Source organism: Rhinopithecus roxellana, chromosome 8, assembly GCF_007565055.1.
Source record: "Rhinopithecus roxellana isolate Shanxi Qingling chromosome 8, ASM756505v1, whole genome shotgun sequence".
In the NCBI taxonomy this organism is placed as follows: Eukaryota; Metazoa; Chordata; class Mammalia; order Primates; family Cercopithecidae; genus Rhinopithecus; species Rhinopithecus roxellana.
Genome location: NC_044556.1, coordinates 89512500 through 89529964, shown reverse-complemented (window position 1 = coordinate 89529964; position 17465 = coordinate 89512500). Strand labels below are relative to the sequence as shown.

General features: G+C 47.7%; 1 protein-coding gene across 2 annotated transcripts; it reads right to left on the bottom strand.

The window, feature by feature from the left end:
* Window positions 1-292: 292 nt before the first annotated feature.
* On the bottom strand, window positions 293-3899 carry MIXL1 (Mix paired-like homeobox). Of its 2 annotated transcripts, none has more exons than XM_030936503.1 (2): window positions 3310-3899; window positions 293-1882 (listed from the first exon to the last, which is right to left on the bottom strand). In XM_030936503.1, the coding sequence occupies exons 1-2, from the start codon at window positions 3700-3702 to the stop codon at window positions 1553-1555; spliced, it is 723 nt and encodes a 240-aa protein (XP_030792363.1). In that variant the 5' UTR covers window positions 3703-3899; the 3' UTR covers window positions 293-1552. The 2 variants fall into 2 exon arrangements, with proteins under 2 accessions (XP_030792363.1, XP_030792364.1); XM_030936504.1 differs by having other exon boundaries at window positions 293-1858.
* Window positions 3900-17465: the final 13566 nt, after the last annotated feature.

Genomic DNA, 17465 nt, shown 5'->3' with positions numbered 1-17465 from the left:
GTAATCCCAGCACTTTGGGAGGCTGAGACGGGCGGATCACGAGGTCAGGAGATCGAGACCATCCTGGCTAACACAGTGAAACCCCGTCTCTACTAAAAAATATAAAAAACTAGCTGGGCGAGGTGGTAGGCGCCTGTAGTCCCAGCTACTCCGGAGGCTGAGGCAGGAGAATGGCCTGAACCCGGGAGGCGGAGCTTGCAGTGAGCTGAGGTCCGGCCACTGCACTCCAGCCTGGGCGACAGAGCTAGACTCCATCTCCAAAAAAAAAAAATTCATTCAAATAGAAATTACGTTGAAACATTTGTGAAAGACATTTAATCACAAAAGTTGCATAGGAAATACAATAACAAGTGCTAAGGGTAACATTGGAGTGATCGAAGTAACAGGTGCCAAATCAGGATTAGAGAAAATTTCAGACTTCAGAAAGCGGGCAGGGAGTCCTCGAGTGTTTTGAAAGTAAAAGGTATGAATTTGGTTCAAAACTGAAAGGAGTGACCTTAAGACCAAAACGTATACTGTGGAAAGTTGACCTTCAGATTTGCGTAGCTGTCCTGCAGGCTAAGGGTATCAGTTATCTGGGAGGATAACTGAAAGCTTTTTATAATGTGTTAGCAACTGGAGGTTACCACAGAACCATAGAGAAATTTTTTTTTTTTTTTTTTTTTTTTTTTTTTTTTGAGAGTCTCCTTCTGTGTCCCAGGCTGGAGTGCAGTGGCTGTGCACAATCTTAGATCACTGCAACCTCCACCTCCCAGGCTCAAGTGATTCTCCTGCCTCAGCCTCCTGAGTAGCTGGGACTACAGGATCCTGCCACCATGCCCAGCTAATTTTTGTATTTTTAATAGAGATGGGGTTTCACCATATTGGCCAGGCTGGTCTTGAACTCCTGACTTCAGGTGATCTACCCACTCAGCCTTCCAAAGTGCTGAGATTACAGGAGTGAGACACCATGCCTGGCCCACAGAGGGTAATTTTTTTTAAGTAGTTGAGAAGCTAGAGGCAGTGGGGGGGGCTGTCAAAATAATCTGCATGCAGAGTCATTGGAGCTATGGTTGAACGCAAAGATAACAGGCCCAATTTTAAAAAGTAATAAACCTAGGATGAGGGTTGAAGAGACGGGGGGGTAGAGTGAGTTTAAGATTATAAGCCTTGGAGGGACCAGGAGAAAATGGCAGCTGTCAAGCACAAGGGGAAACTGAGTCAAGCTGAGGCATTCTTGTGAAGAAAATAATGAGTTCTGAACAACCAGTCCAAAAACGAAGAACAGGCCTGGCAAGAAGGCACAGGGATGCAGACCAAGTGGAATGTGCAGGCTTGGAGAGAACACAGGTAAAAATGAATGCCGGAACTCTGGGGTGGGAGTGTGGGCTTAAAACTTCATTGACAAAGTCGCGGGGTATTTTCAAATGTGAGAGGTGCTGTCAAAACCATCATCAAGGTTAACAAGCACATGTCCTTAGCATGGAAGTCAGAAAGGACAGTATGCTGATGTGTCTCTCCCAAGCTATCAGTCATGACTCCTCAGAGCTTATCCCGAATTCTCCCAGAATCCTCAAAAGTTACCAAAGGCAGAAAAGATGTGTTCCTCCCATGAGTCCAGTTTTGAACCAATGTCTTCAGAGAGAGGGGAACAGGTTTCAAAATTCTGACCTTGGGAGCTAGAGTCAGAGATGCCCCCTCCAACCCCGTATGGATCCGGCAGGCAGTTCACATCCACCTCAAGAGGCAGCTGGGGCTTCAGACATTTCGCTTCAGTTCCAGGAGCAGAGTGATTGAGGATAATCTCCGGCCTAGCCAAAGGTTGAAAGGATTTCCCACTCTGACGCCGGGACTTGGCACGCCTGTTCTGGAACCATACCTGGAAGAGGGGAGAAAATAAAAGCTGCTTTTGGTTGGAGTTTTTTATGCTAACATTATGTTCACAGTTCATACTAGTAAGTTCCAGTTTAACATCCCCTGGCTTTCTCTCCAGAGTCTTGCCTTCATAAAGCACTTGGGTTGACGGTTAGAAGTTCAGAGCACCTGGCTTTCCTTGCCTCCCCATTCCCAGATGCAAACATTGGAATAATGCCTAGTTCTATCTGTTCTTTAGTTAGAGAAATTTTCATGAAAAAATGGAGTCACAAAAATGGAAGCCCTTAGAATTCTTAGAAGAAAACTGCATTAAATTATGAAGAAAATCGGTTTTTGAAGGTCTATACTCCCTTGTCAAACTAATCAAGGAGGTATTTTGCTTATGCCAGCTGTTGAGATTGACAGCTGTATGACCGCCCGCGGTGCAAAGAAAACAAGTCCACTCTCCCAGTGTTTAAATGAGGGCTGCTACTTAAAACCGCGCTTGGACACCGACCAAGGGGCTACAGACAGACAAAAAGGCAGGCTTCTCCCTACCAACTCTAAGATTTTGATCTAGATTACTTTAGATAATAAACACTGCCGGGCGCTGTGGCTCACGCCTGTAATCCCAGCACTTTGGGAGGCTGAGGCAGGGTGGATCACCTGAGGTCAGGAATTCGAAAACAGCCTGACCAACATGGTGAAACCCCGTCTCTACCAAAAATACAAAAATTAGCTGGGCGTGATGGCTGGCGCCTGTAATCTCAGCTACTCGGGAGGCTGAGGCAGGAGAATCGCTTGAGCCCGGGAGGCTGAGGTTGCAGTGAGCCGAGATCGCGCCATTGCACTCCAACCTGGGCAACCTGGGCAACAAGAGCGAAACTCCGTCTCAAATAAATAATTAATAAATAAAAATAAACACACCTTGGACTAGATTTTTCAAACTGACAACAAGTTCCAGGTGCTTCTCGCTTTACCTCAATTCGCTACATCCTTTCAAATCTAATCCCAAAACGTAACACTTGCCAAGAAAGTAGCATGGGGGTAACTTGGCAAGCCAGCCCTCCCGGCTCTCAGCTACCATTCTCACACTCAAAACCAGAGGAAAACCCCAACTGCCCCTCATCTGTGTCTTCTTCCTGGATAAGGAAAAAGTATAAAACTTCTTATCTTCCTGCTGGGAATTATTTTTTGGCCATTTCAAGGGACCAGCTAACCTCCTAGGAACCCTTGTTATATTTAATAATGAGAGAAATCGTTCAGTGCAGGCCTGAGTTATTTCACATAAGCCTCACAATCACCCTGTGCAGCAGGTGCCGATATCACCCCCTATTTCAGTCTAGGACACAGAGCCTCAGGGGAAGCACCTTGCCTGCAACGTCCCGGGGTGTGGCCTCAGGAGCCCAGAGTCCAGACCTCAACTCCGCAGCGCCTCCGCTCCAGGGCGCACCTGCGAACGCAGCGGGCCCTCACCTGGATCCTCGACTCGGGGAGCAGGGTGAGCGCGGCCAGGCGCTCGCGCAGGTGGATGTCGGGGTACCGGGTCCGGCGGAAGACGAGCTCCAGCAGCTGCAGCTGCTCTGCGCTGAAAGACGTGCGCTTGCGGCGCTGCGACGCGGACGGGGCGGCCGCACCTTTGGGGGGCGCAGGCGAGTCCAGGCTGGCGGGGGGCGGCGGGGCCGGCCCGGGATCCCGGCCAAGGAAGCTCGCGAAGGGCGCTGGGCCGGGGCCCGCGGGTGGTGCGGGGAGCAGGGCTGCGGCGGGACTCGGGGGCAGCAGGAGCGCCCCGCCGGGGTGGGGAGCCCGGTATGCTGGGAACGCGGCGCCCTCGGCGAACTGGAGCTCACTGGACTCGGCTGCGGCCATCGCTCCGGAGCCCAGCGCGCCGCCCGGAGGGGCGCGGGCTCCAGTTATACCCTCCCGGGCCGGGGGCGGGGAAGGCGGCGCGATCAAAGGTGGGCGCGGGGAGGCCCGTGTCTCCTCGGGGTGCGAGCCCGCCCCGGCCCCGCCAGACGCCGGGGATAATCGCTTCCGCCGGCCGCGGGATGCAGGAGGGAGGCGTGAACTTGGGTCCCGGCCCCCTCCGTGTCCTTCCCCGCCCACCCGCCCCGCCGGCGCAATCCACATCCCCGAAGGACGGTTTGCCCTGGAGGGAAGCCCGGAGGGGCCCAGGTGCGCGGGCCGCAGGCGACAGAACTCTCTTCTCCGGGTCAGATCCCAGCTAAGAGCAGCGGAAGGGCCTTGCTTGGCCTGTGCCTTACATGGCCCGGGCCTTGTGCCTTGCCCTGGTCCCGTCTGTTCTCATCAAAGCTATTTATTTACCACCCCTGCTATGTGCTAGACCCTGTACCAGGTTGGTCAAACAGCCCGGCCCCTGTCTTCTGCAAGCCGCCCTAACACATCCTGAATCCAAGCGGGGGGGGGGGGGGGGGTTGAAGATAAAGGGATCCAGGGGGCAGTACATTCCTCTTGATTAAATGGGTGGGGGGAGTAGGGGGGTTTGGCCGGAATGAACATGGGCCCACCAATAAAGATACCCTAGGCAGGACGGGGTTGGCAACGTGCCCCATTAGCAGAGGAGATGAGCAGTTTGGCCTTTCTGGAGATACTCAACAATGCACAAGACCTATCTATTGGATGGGAGGAGACGAAAGCCACCTCATGAAGTTTCTACGCGTTCTGAATCATCATTCTTTCCTCTGCCCTTGGGGCTCTGAAAGTTCCCATTTTCTCTACTTTGTGCTATGGTTATGGTTTCTCTGTTTCCCCTGCCAGATTATAAAGTCTTAGCAAGCAGGAACCCACGTCTCCCTTTCTGGGTTTATCAAGTGTCTACTTTGTACACCTATTCTGCCTGAGGCGCGGTGCTAGACCCTTAGTGAATGTCTGTCGAATTGGATGTCACCGAGTTCCCCTTACTGAAAGAGAAACCCATGGTCCACTATGGGAACTGCCCCACCACAGTGCAGGAACTCAAGAGAGGAGCATAGAGGCCCAGGTCTTCTTGCTCCCAGCACCTCAGCGCCGATTTCACCGGGATCACTCACTGTGGCCGACTCAAAGGGAGATCTTTCTTGGGGGAATCTTTCAGGGCACAATCCCCGTAATGTCTGCATTCTGGAAGGTCAATAGACAGTCTCAGAAGATCTTGGATCTTTCTATCCTGCGTGGACATTCCACGTGGCAAAGCAGAAAGTATTCTTGGAGCTGCTGCAGAGAAGAATTTTGGGCTTGATTCTCTCCTGGCTGGGGTAAGGGGTGGGGTTGGCAGGGACTGTGTCCTGTGTAGCCCCTGAGGCCCTTCTGGGCAGCTGATATGCTTACCGCCTGCTCTTCCATCTTCCTTCCACCACTTCTCCTTTCTTTCCCCTTCTTTTCTTTCTCTTTTATTCCTTTGCCAGTTCATTGAGGTTTTCATGCTGGGAACAGGAGTTCGGGAATATTTCTCTATGCTCATTCATTCATTATTTCAAAAAAACATGTGTGAAGTGTCACTGTGCCAGGCCAGGCTTTGTGTGTGTTATTCCTATTGCAACTTCACGGATCAGGAGATATGCCACAATCTACAAAGAGGCCCAAATAACTCTAGAGCCCGTGTGCCAAGCTGACCTCAAGGCATGACTCCTGTGGTTACATGGCGCTCCTCTGTCTCCCTCGGGAGGATGGTGAAGCCTGGCCCCACTCCAGTCTCAGGGGTTGTCATCTTTCAGGCACATTGGGCTCCTCAGGTTCCTATTTGCAGGCTGCAGTGATGGATGCGTTACTGCATGTAGCTACAGGGACCAGGAGGCCAGCCCCAGGAGGACACTGGAGGTTTGCTGGCTGCTGGCCGCCAGCTGAAGCTTAAGAGCCAGAGATGGCTTGAGCAGCCCAGGAGCTAGGTGTCATAGGAATTCTCCAGCCCACCGTGTGGAAATCCACTCCCTTCCCCTGGGTCCTCCGTCCAGGCCTCGGTCCTCTGCCACCATCTGCTCACTTGTGAGGGGACCCAGAGCCTGCCTGTTTCGTCATAGCCAGGAACATGGATACCTGCGGAGACAAATGAAGTGCCTGCTCATCACAGAAGCAGGCAGTAGTTTAGTGAAGCATAAACATATAGGTAAAGCAATCTAAACTCATGAGAAGAAATCCCAGCGTTCAGGCCAGGCTCAGTGGTTTGCACCTGTAATCCCAGCACTTTGGGAAGCCGACGTGGCCGAATCACCTGAGGTCAGGAGTTTGAGACCAGCCTAGTCAACATGGTGAAAACCTGTCTCTACAAAAAAATACAAAAATTAGCCAGACATTGTGGCACACATGTATAATCCCATCTACTTGGGAGGCTGAGGCAGGAGGATCACTTGAACCTGGGAGGCAAAGGTTGCAGTGAGCCGAGACTTGTGCCACTGCCCTCCATCCTGGGCAATGGAACAAGACTTCGTCTCAAAAGAAAAAAAAAAGAAGAAATTCCAGCTTTCACTTTGTGGTTTGGTAATCCTCCAAACGACTAAACAGGCATTATTCTCTTATGAATGTTTTCCTGGGAGTTTGTGTTAGATCATAATCTCCTATAAGTGAAATAAGATTTCAGCCTCTCCCATTCTCTCCTCCTTTTGCTCTAAATGAAGTTCTTATGGAATGTGCTTATATATGTCTAAAAAACAACCTCCACAAGGATACAGTGGAAAGTCAGGGTTGGAATCAGTTAAAGGATTATGATACTACAAGTTTCTTTTTCTTTTTCTTTTTTTTTTTTTTTTTTTTTTTGAGATGGAGTCTTGCTCTGTCACGCAAGCTGGAGCGCACTGGCACAATCTCAGCTCACTGCAAGCTCTGCCTCTGGGGTTCACGCCATCCTCCTGCCTCAGCCTCCCGAGTAGCTGGGACTATAGTTGCCCACCACCATGCCCGTCTAATTTTTTGTATTTTTTACTACAGACGGGGTGTCACCACGTTAGCCAGGATGGTCTTGATCTCCTGACCTGATACTACAAGTTTCTTTAACATTATCATTTGACTTAAACCTCATGTATTAATAGTTATTACTAACTAAATGAACAAATAACTCACTTGGTTTTCTAACCATACAATGAAACTCTTCTGTAGAAGTTTTCTGACTCTCTGTGGGATGTGGTATTGACTTAGCATGTGTCACATATCTTGCATAAAGTCATACTGGACAAGGGTTGGAAAGGGAGACTTTTATACCCTTCAGGACTCCTTTATTATTTTTTAATCATATGCATGTATTATTGCTATAAGTACATTTTTAAACCCTAGTTTTTCATGACTAAATGTAATGTGGTATTCTGGTCTGGATCCTGGAAAATAAAAAAGACACTAGCAGGAAAATTAGTAAAATCTGAATTTAAAAAAAAAAAAGTAATTCTACAAAACCAAAGCAGAGGATGCAGTGTAATACATCTGGAAAGAGAAATTACTTTTCAGCCGGTGCACCGTGGCTCACGCCTATAATCCCAGCACTCTGGGAGGCCAAGGCGGGCGGATCACCTGAGGTCAGGAGTTCCAGACCAGCCTGGCCAACATGGTAAAACCCCGTCTCTACTAAAAATACAAAATTAGCTGGGCGTGGTGGTGCGTGCCTGTAATCCCAGCTACTCGGGAGGCTGAGGCAGGAGAATCACTTGAACCCAGGTGGTGGAGGTTGCAGTGAGCCAAGATCATGCCATTGCACTCCAGCCTGGGCAACAAGAGTGAAACTCCGTCTCAAAAAAAAAAAGAGTTTGTTCCCCAGCATCTCCAAAACAGCCAACATCCGTTGGCCAGGTGCAGTGGCTCACACCTGTAATCCCAGCACTTTGAGAGGCCGAGGCGGGCAGATCACGAGGTCAGGAGATCGAGACTATCCTGGCTAACACAGTGAAACCCCATCTCTACTAAAATACAAAAAAAAAAAAAAAAAATTAGCCGGGCGTGGTGGCACATGCCTGTAATCTCAGCTACTCAGGAGGCTGAGGCAGGAGAATCGCTTGAACCCAGAAAGTAGAGGTTGCAGTGAGCCAAGATCATGCCACTGTGCTCCAGCCTGGGTGACAGAGTGAGACTCCATCTCAAAAAAAAAAAAAAGAAAGAAAAAGAAAAAAGAAATTACTTCTCTATACGAGTGGATTTCCCATTTCACTTGGGATTTTCATTGACTAGTGTTGGAAAGATAGAAGCCATATTGGGTCTCTATAAAAGCACTGCTATGTATTATACATTCACTTGAAATTAAAATGATTTGCTACTTCTCTTTTCTTTGACAGACACTTATAAACACATAAGTGGTTTTCACTATATCCAAGTTCTAGATTCTGACTCAGTTACCCTGCTGCAGGCATACAATGGATATGTATGTCACATATCCATTTACTAATTCTTCTATATTCGTTTTTTCAATAGGAAAATGGGAATAGCCCTATCCTTGGCAATATAATTTTTAAAATAATTATTGCAAGTTTTTTTCCCAAAACAGATACCCTGTGATATATAAAGCTCCATAAAGTGCTTTTTTCTACAGAAGCACATCAGTTGACCAGCTTCAGCATAGCAAACTGAAGTTCAGGGTTAGCTGAAGACAGCAATCACTGAGATTAGGATCTGGATTCCTCCCTCTCCAGCACCTGGGCGAGCTCACCACTTGATTTGCTGAGAGATTTTGGCCATTATTTACATTGAGTCTGTCAGTAATTTGAAATAGACACAAGGGAAAGCAAGGTGAAATAGAAGACAATCCTCAAAGATGCTTCCTGTATAAAGGGGGAAGACCAGTAAATACAAGAGGCAGTAGGGGAAAAAAACCATGATTATCTGGATCCAAGGCTGGCTCTACAGCAGCCCAGGCTGGGCAGGATGGGGCCACTCGGGGTCACTGTCCCATTCTGCATCCTCAACATTTCCCACCAAGGTTCCTGTCACTGAATCACCCAAATATCACAGAGGCCTGTCTTTCCTCCCCAAGTGCTAAATACTCTCTTCCCCGGCCTCTCTTTGTTGTTCAAGTCAGGCCCTCCACTGCCTAAGACCGGGCACGAGAGCCTGGGTATTCATTAAAGGGAAAACCAGGAAGAGGCAGCCGAGGGGAGTCAACGGCTCTGCTTCCACCTTGAGATCCGCAGTGCTGTTAGCCCCTTTGATCCTGGCCTTACTTTGATTTCCTCTTCTCTGGCTGCCCAGGCCTCCGCAGTTCCTGAAGTTTATTTCAGAACCAGTGGTTACAACAGACTGAAAGACAACACCCCCCAAAAGGTATTAATGTGCCAGGAAAGTGATTAAATCCCCTCATTAAGAAGCCTTTTTTGTTGCTGTTTATTTGGCACCATATACATTAAAAAACCAAGCACAAAATAGATGCTGAACCCAATGTGTTTTTTAAAATAGTGATTCCTTTCCTTCCTCCCATTATTTCTGTCTGAAGCCTCTTCTCACATAGAGGAGTCTTTTGCAACCCCAATCCACACAGTTAACCAATGAAGTTAAAATAACATTTCAACCTCAGAGAACAGAATCCAGAAGTTTTCCAAACTTATGTCTGCATACTTGAAATGAAGAACTGAAACAACTAGCAGAATATTCTCAAACCTGACATTTGACTGATATTCCTTTCTTCAGTGTACGCACTGAGCACTTGAAATGGGGCTACTGTGACTGAAGAACTGAATTTTTCATTTCATTTTAGCAGATTTGAATTTACCCCAGGTGGCTAATAACGCCCATATCTACCAGCACAGGTCTAAACCATCATCCAGCAAATCACCCTTTTTTGATAATTTTTAAATTGTATTTTATTTAATTTTTTTGAGACAGGGTCTCAAGGCTGGAGTGCAGTGGGTCACAGCCCACTGCAGCCTCTACCTCCTCAGGCTCAGGTGATTCTCCCACCTCAGCCTCCCAAATAGCTGGGACTACAGGTGTGCACCACCATGCCCAGCTAATTTTTGTATTTTTTGTAGAGATGAGATTTTGCCATGTTGCTCAGACTGGTCTGAAACTCCTGGGTTCAAGTGATCCACCCACCTCAGCCTCCCAAAGTGCTGGGATTACAGGGGTATGCCACTGTGCCCGGCTCTGATAACTTTTTATGTGTATATACAGAGAGGTATCTAGTTGGTACAAAATAATACACTAGACTTGAATTCTAGACTCTCATTTTTATTGTTTAATCACAACTCTGGATCATCAAAGTGGTTATTTTATTTTATTGAGACAGAGTCTTACTCTGTCACCCAGGTGGGAGTGCAGTGGCACGATCTCGGCTCACTACAAACTCTGCCTCCTAGGTTCAAGCAATTCTCCTGCCTCAGTCTCCCAAGTAGCTGAGATTACAGGGATGTGCTATCCCACCCAGCTAATTTTTGTATTTTTAGTAGAGATGGGGTTTCACCATGTTGGCCAGGCTGGTCTTGAACTCCTGACCTCAGGTTATCCACCCATCTCAGCCTTCCAAAGTGCTGGGATTATAGGTGTGAGCCACCGCACCAAGCCTGTTACTTCATTTTATACCCGACAGACTCCTATAGGTTTGGCAAAAAGTATGTTAAATATTATTGTAATTAGTCAGGCATGGTGGTGCACACCTATAGTCCCAGCTACTCAGGAGGCTGAGGTGGGAAGATTGCTTGAGCCAGGAGGAGTTTGAAGCTGCAGTGAGCTATAGTTACACCACTGCACTCCAGCCTGGACCCAGAGCAAGACCCTGTCTTTAAAAAACAAAAACACGTTACTGTAGCATTCATAAATTATCTTTCTTCAAAAGTGACAATTTGAGGTCACTTGCTGGTTAAAGAATTATGATACTACTAAGCAATAATAATACAAGTTTCTTTAACATTGTCATTTGACTTAAACCTCATTTAATTCTTTTCTAACCATACAGTGAAACTCTGCTATCATTCACTGACTCTGCAGGATATGACATGATACTGAATTCGTGTGTATCACGTATCTTGCCTAAGAGGCATTAGGAGAGGCCTAAGACAGAGGCATTAGGAGAACATAGAACCTGCCAATATTTGTCTTTTCTGCTCCCAAATAATTTATTTTTTTAATTTTTATTTATTTATTTTTTGAGACGGAGTTTTGCTCTTGTAGCCCAGACTCAAGTACAATGGCACAATTTCGGCCCACTGCAACCTCTACCTCCCAGGTTCAGGCAATTCTCCTGCCTCAGCCTCCCTAGTAGCTGGAATTACAGGTGCGCACCACCATGCCCAGCTACTTTTTTGTATTTTTAGTAGAGACGGGGTTTTGCCATGTTGGCCAGGCTGGTCTCAAACACCTGACCTCAGTTGATCTGCCTGCCTTGGCCTTCCAATGTGCTGGGATTACAGGCATGAGCCACTGCACCCTGCCCCAAATAATTTAATAAAGTGTTAGCAGACACCCAGAGTAACCTAAGATCAATTCTGGACTCTGTCCCATCCTGCAGGCATTGGGTGTGTATTTCCCAAACACTGTCTCTTTGGATAGCCTATAATCGCTGGAAGACATCCTGCAGGTAAAATGCCACTCTGTTATCTAATCAAACACAGATTCTTGGTGGATCTGGGATATAATAAGATACTTTCAAATTGATCCCCATTTATTTCAGTGTGCACTAGGAAGATGTGATTTGAAATCTACAGTTCTACTCTCTCAGGCAATTGGGCATTTAGCCTTCATAGTAACCTGAACTTTCTGTACTCATTTAGATGGAAGAGGAAATAACTTTGACCTCTTCTTTTACATTGAACACACGTGCTCCAAGCACCAACTCATGTCAGGCCAGGCCCCGAGTTGCAGTACTTAAGAATCTCTTCTGTTTAGCAGCCTGGCCGCTTGGGTGAGTGGCTGGCCGGCGCTGAGGAAGCCCACCCCTCTCGGGGATCTCCCTTAGACCCACACTCAGCTCATTCCCATACATTGCCCAAAATCTGCATTCACTTTGGGTTTATCACTTGTACAAATAGTGCCAAAGAGAGCCGCGTTTATAACGTGGTTGCCTATTGTGCGATCATTGACAGCCATTAGCACTCGGACTCTGGTCTCTCCATAGCATTTCCCACTAAAAGGAAAAAACATTCCAGTGAGAAATGGCTCATTCTAGGCCTGGGACAAAAAATACACAAGCCTGGGCCAGGTGCAGTGGCTCACGCCTGTAATCCCAGCACTTTGGGAGGCCAAGGCGGGCTGATCGCTTGAGGTCAGGAGTTCAAGACCAGCCTGGCCAACATAGCAAAATCTCGTCCCTACCAAAAATACAAAAATTAGCTGGGCATGGTGGTGCACACCTATAGTCCCAGCTACTTAGGAGGCTGAGGCAGGAGAATCGCTTGAACCCGGGAGGCAGTGGTTACAGTGAGCCCAGATCGCACCACTACACTCCAACCTGGGTGTCAGATCAAGACTCTGCCTCAAAAAACAAAAAACAACAACAACCAAAAAAAAACACCACAGGCCTGGAATAGTCATAGTGGAAAACAAGAAAACTGTAACATTAATCTACCGAGGTAGCAAATACTTTCAATAAATAATTTGAAGAGGCTCCCACTGGCCAAACATAGGACAGTATGAGCATCAATAAGAAAAATAATAGCAGTAGACTGAAACACATTAAATGTGTTAAAATTCATTATTTCGTGATGATCCTGGGGAAAAAAAACTGATCCCCTTGGACGGTTCTAGGGAACAAATGCTTAATTCTGCAAACTGGTAAGCCAAGAGAAGGAGGCAAGCATTTGTCCTGCCTTTTCTGTATTACTACAACTCAAGGTAAACAGACTGCTGATGAAGAAAAGTTCCTCCTTATGTAAGTATTCTGCTAGTAAGTGAAGAAGGGATGCTACAGTTGGAATAACCCCATTTTGCAACCTCTGATGAAATAATGGGCCTAAGCAATGACCTTCGTGGCCACTGATAACTACTTCCCTATAGAAATACACACTACCACCTATGAATCATTTTTGCCAAAATATAAAACCAGAATCGAATCCAGCATTGGAACTCGCTGCCCATTCCAAAGAACTGCAGGGAACAAGAACTCGCCCCACATCACTACAGGAAGACAATCAACAAAAACCAGACTGCTACAGGGTCTACAGGATAAACAGCCAGCTGCTTCATCAGATAATCAAACAATTGCAAAAGAGAGAGGCAGAAAAAGAAATAACCTATAGATTCAAAGAGACCTAAAAGACATATGAACCAAATGCAATGATTGGATCCTGACTGAAGCAAACTACCTGTAAATATTTATTTCTAGGAAAAGTTGGGACATTTAAGCATTAGATATGAGATAATGGAATTGTGGTGAATTTTCTTTTAGTTTATATGGTGATTTTGCGGTCATATTTTTAAAAGCCTCTTTGTCTTTTAGAGATATACGCAGAAATTTTGGCAGATGAAATAATAAAATGTCTGGGATTTGCTTCAAAATAATCTAGTTTGAGGCTAAGGGAAGGAGAGGAAAATAGAGAAGAATCAAGGTTGGCGGCTGGAAACTGGTAACAGTTTGAAGCTAGGTCATGAGGATTCATTCTACGACTCTCTCTACTTTTATGTATATTTGGGATTTTCCAGAATAAAAAGCTATAAAAAAAAAATGCGTCTTTGAGAGAAGTAGAAGATAGTGAGCATGAGAACAAAAGTACCATTTTGGGAAGGCAAGGTCTTCTGGTCTGAGGTGGCTCTTGCTTTGTGAACCCAGAGGAGACCTGACAGCCCCAGTCCCTCCCTGGGGAGCCAGGGGCTGGAGAAGTGCAGTGCCGGATGTGAGCATTACTTTTCCTCTGGGGAATCTGCCCCAGGGCAGGCTGCACAAGCCACAGCCACCAAGCCCTAGTTCCTACACCCACCACAGAACACCTGGCTGTGCTCAATGTCTGGGAGATATGGGGTTGGTGGAGAGGTAGGGACAGGTTTGAGTGTGGGAGGAGGCTTTCTGGATGAAAGAGGCCAGGGCCAAGTCTGAAAGGAGGCAGGGTTTAGGTAGGTCGTGAGAAGGACCCTGGGAGCAGAGGTGTGAACAAAAGTGCAAATGCAGAATGTGCCACGTCTGTGGAGAGCCAGCACAGTAGGCAGGCTGGGCCCAGGCTTGGAAGACTGCACTCTACCCCCAGCACAGGCATGAGGCTGCAGGGCATGGACCCCGAGGACCAGCGGCCCCAGAGGAAGATCTGGGACACACAGACAAGGAAAATCAAGGGGGACGCTTTTCCTTCCACAAACAACCCTTTATCTGGGAGGGCCATTTCTTCTCCCCTGTTGTCCTGTGCAAGTTTCTGGGGCCTCTGGGTTGAGTTCTGGATGTCTCCAGGAATTTTCTCTTATCTGTTAAATTTACTCCAAATGAGGCGCTAGAGGCTGTATCAGCACAGGTGGCAAGATGGCCGCACAGTCGATCAGCTTAAAACTGTTCATTTAGAAGTCTGGGAGATGGGACTTCCCTAACCACAGCCCCTAACAGTGACCCTCAGTGAGGCATCAGAAACACACTCACCATCAGGCCACACAGAGGGTGCATCCTTTCTGGTAGCTCTAGCAGGGATGGGGTGCACGAGCCCAGGCCTCACCTTAGGGAAGCAGCTGTGGGTAGGGGGCCCACTCTGGAAGGCCACTCCCACCTCCTGCACACTCGGTCCTGGGTTCCTAGGCTGGAAGCACAGACTGGGGCAAGCAGGTACTTGTCTGGGCAGTGCTGAGCCCAGGATCCCAGCCTGGGAAATTTCCAGTTGGGTGGACCACTCTTGGTCCACTGCAGCAGAAGAACCTGCTTTAAATTTTCCACATTGCCTCCCGCAGGCCTAACGGAGGATTTGCCAGGTGCTGCCCAGCCTGAAAGTCCCTGAGTGGCTCTCAGAGGCACCAAAGACAGGCCTTTTATGTATGATTTCATAGATGTGGCCTTTCCTCCCTGCACTCCATGGGGTGGAGGATGACCCAGGCAGAGGGAACAGGCTCAGGAGGCACCAGGTTGTTGGAATCACAACAAGGTAGACCAAATCCAGGGCCTAGCCATCTGGCCCTGCTTTAGGCCATCCTTCCTCACCTCGCAAACCCCACTCTCCACTCCCTGCTCCTTCTCTAGCCTAAGACATTTCCTCCTCCTGCTGCAAGTCCCACCCATCTTGCTGCACGGCTGGTTCAAGTCCTCCTTCCCTTGAAAACCACAAGTTTCTCTGCCCAGAGCTGTCCACATCACAGTTTCTCTGTTAATTATGTGCTGCTCTCTATCAGCTTATGCTAGTCTTATTTTTTGTAAAGTTTTCTCTTTTTTTTTTTTTTTGAGATGGAGTCTCTCTCTGTCACCCACGCTGGAGTGCAGTGGCATGATCTCAGCTCACTGCAAGCTCCGCCTCCTGGGTTCATGCCATTCTCCTGCCTCAGCCTCCCGAGTAAATGGGACTACAGGTGCCTGCCACCACGCCTGGCTGATTTTTTGTATTTTTAGTAGAGACGGGGTTTCACCGTGGTCTCGATCGTCTGACCTCGTGATCCACCCGCCTCAACCTCCCAAAGTGCTGGGATTACAGGCATGAGCCACCGCGCCCGGCCAAAGTTTTCTCTTATTATAAAAGTATTCTATGCTAGGCCAGGCTTGGTGGCTCACACCTATGATCCCACACTTTGGGAGGCTGAGGCAGGAGGATCGCTTGAGCCCAGGAGTTCAAGACCAGCCTGGGCAACGAAGGGAGACCCTGTCTCTACAAAGAACAAAGTATTCTATGCTTACTACAGAGAAATCGAACATAAACCATAAAAAAAAACCCCATAAATAAATCTATCTTGGGGCAGCCATTATCAACCCTTTCAAATAAAGCCTTCTCTCTGTGTGTGTATACACACACATATATGTAAATTTCATGTATAGTTTTTATGTAAACTAATCCTGTTCCCCTAGGCAGAATATCATTTCTTTGAGGGCACAAATATTTGGTAATACTGTGTCTGCTGTATGCCTAGGATGTTACAAAATCTGTAATAGGCTCTCAGTACATATTTGATCAATTAATTGAAATAAACTTTTGCACTCACAATTCAAAATCTGTGTGTATGCACATCTGTAGGGGAAAGTGAATTAAATGGGTGTGAAAGGAGCTTTCTCACTTACGTACTTTTAAAGTATTTGTATTTTTTTTTTCAGCAATCATGTCTTATACTCTTGTGATCATCTGTATGTTGTAGGTTCGAGAGGACTCAGGATGCCCCAGGGAAATCTCCCAAAAGCTCCAGATCCCAGAAGACCCTGCCTTGCCCAGGGCCAGGCCTACTCAGTCTGGGGGTGGGAGAGGAACATAATTACATTTACTCCAGGAGGGCCTTGAGAGAGATCTGTCTTGAGCGAGGAACTTTGGGACAGCCTTTGTTTAGACTCAAAGATGTTTTGAAAGCTGTGAAGTCAGAAGATCAGGAACGTGAGCAGGCCTCTGCTTCCTAGAAAGAAAACGAGGCGTGGTGGAGAGCATGGTGTGAGGACAAGCTCGAGCCTCTTACTTGGGCCTCCATGAGGCACCCTAAGTCTGAGGGGTGAAGGGGTTGAGCCAGCCAGGGCCTGGGGGAGGAAGGGCTGGTGGAGGCTGTTGGGCGAGCATCCATCTCAGACCCTAAAAGTAGTCTCCCTGGTTTAGCTCCACAGCTTTTCCTCACAGCAGGCGTGCATTCAGGCCTAATACTAAACTGTGGCTGTGTGTCATTCCACAGCCAGGATCCAGACAGGGCACCCCCTCACACACAGCTCCGTCCAATGACTCTCCCTTCCACCCACACAGCCATCAAAGTTCCTGACCTGAGGTAGGTAGATGGCTTGAGGTCTGTCCCACGTGGAAATGTGGGTGAAGACACCCTAAAAGAGCCCAGACCCCAAGACCAGGTCAAGGTCTTCTGCAGGGCACCGTCAGCCCTCCTGTGTGTACTCTTCATCTCCGTGGTCCGGGATTCCCTGTGTGATGGGCTGTCATCCCTGGGAGACTGTTGGAAGCCAGGTCTGACTTGTTCACCACACTTCCAACCCCAGCCCAGAATGTGGTACTGCATAAAGCCCAATGAACACTTCAGAAATGAGTAAATATGCAGGGGTGAGGGTGCCTCTGTTGCTGGCCTCCTGTATGAGCTCTGACAGATCCTGCCCTCACTGGGTCAAGACTCTAACGCTACAAATGGTGCAGGTTCTTGAATTTCTTTTCGTCCTATATTTAGTTTTATTATTATTATTACTATTTTGAGATGGAGTCTTGCTCTGTTGCCCAGGCTAGAGTGCAGTGGTGCGATCACAGCTCACTGCAGCCTCCAACTCCTGGGGTCAAGCTATCCTCACACCTCAGCCTCCCAAGTAGCTAGGACTATAGGTGGTGCCACCATGCCTGGTTAATTTTGAATTTTTTTTTTTTTAATAGAGATGAGGTCTCACTATATTGCCCAGGCTTACCTCCAACGACAAGTGTGAGCCACTGCACCTGGCATATTTACATTTTTTTAAGCTGTATAGCCCTACCCATACAACTCACAGCCAACATGTGCATAGTAATGAACACATTACAAACCACTGCTCATGGAGTATCTTGGTGATTCTTCCTACACTAATGTTGGTGCTAATATTATTGATACTGCAGATTTCATGAGGTGGAGACACTCACTTTAGCTCGGTCGATAGCCCCTCCTGCCATCTGTGGCCTCCA

What these genes read in the sequence shown, in the direction of transcription:
- MIXL1 (XM_030936503.1), bottom strand. Translation starts at nt 3,702, where the DNA reads ATGGCCGCAGCCGAGTCCAGTGAGCTCCAGTTCGCCGAGGGCGCCGCG. An exon ending in TCCCCGAGTCGAGGATCCAG is followed by an intron (nt 1,883 to 3,309) that starts GTGAGGGCCCGC and finishes AACCAAAAGCAG; the next exon opens with CTTTTATTTTCTCCCCTCTT.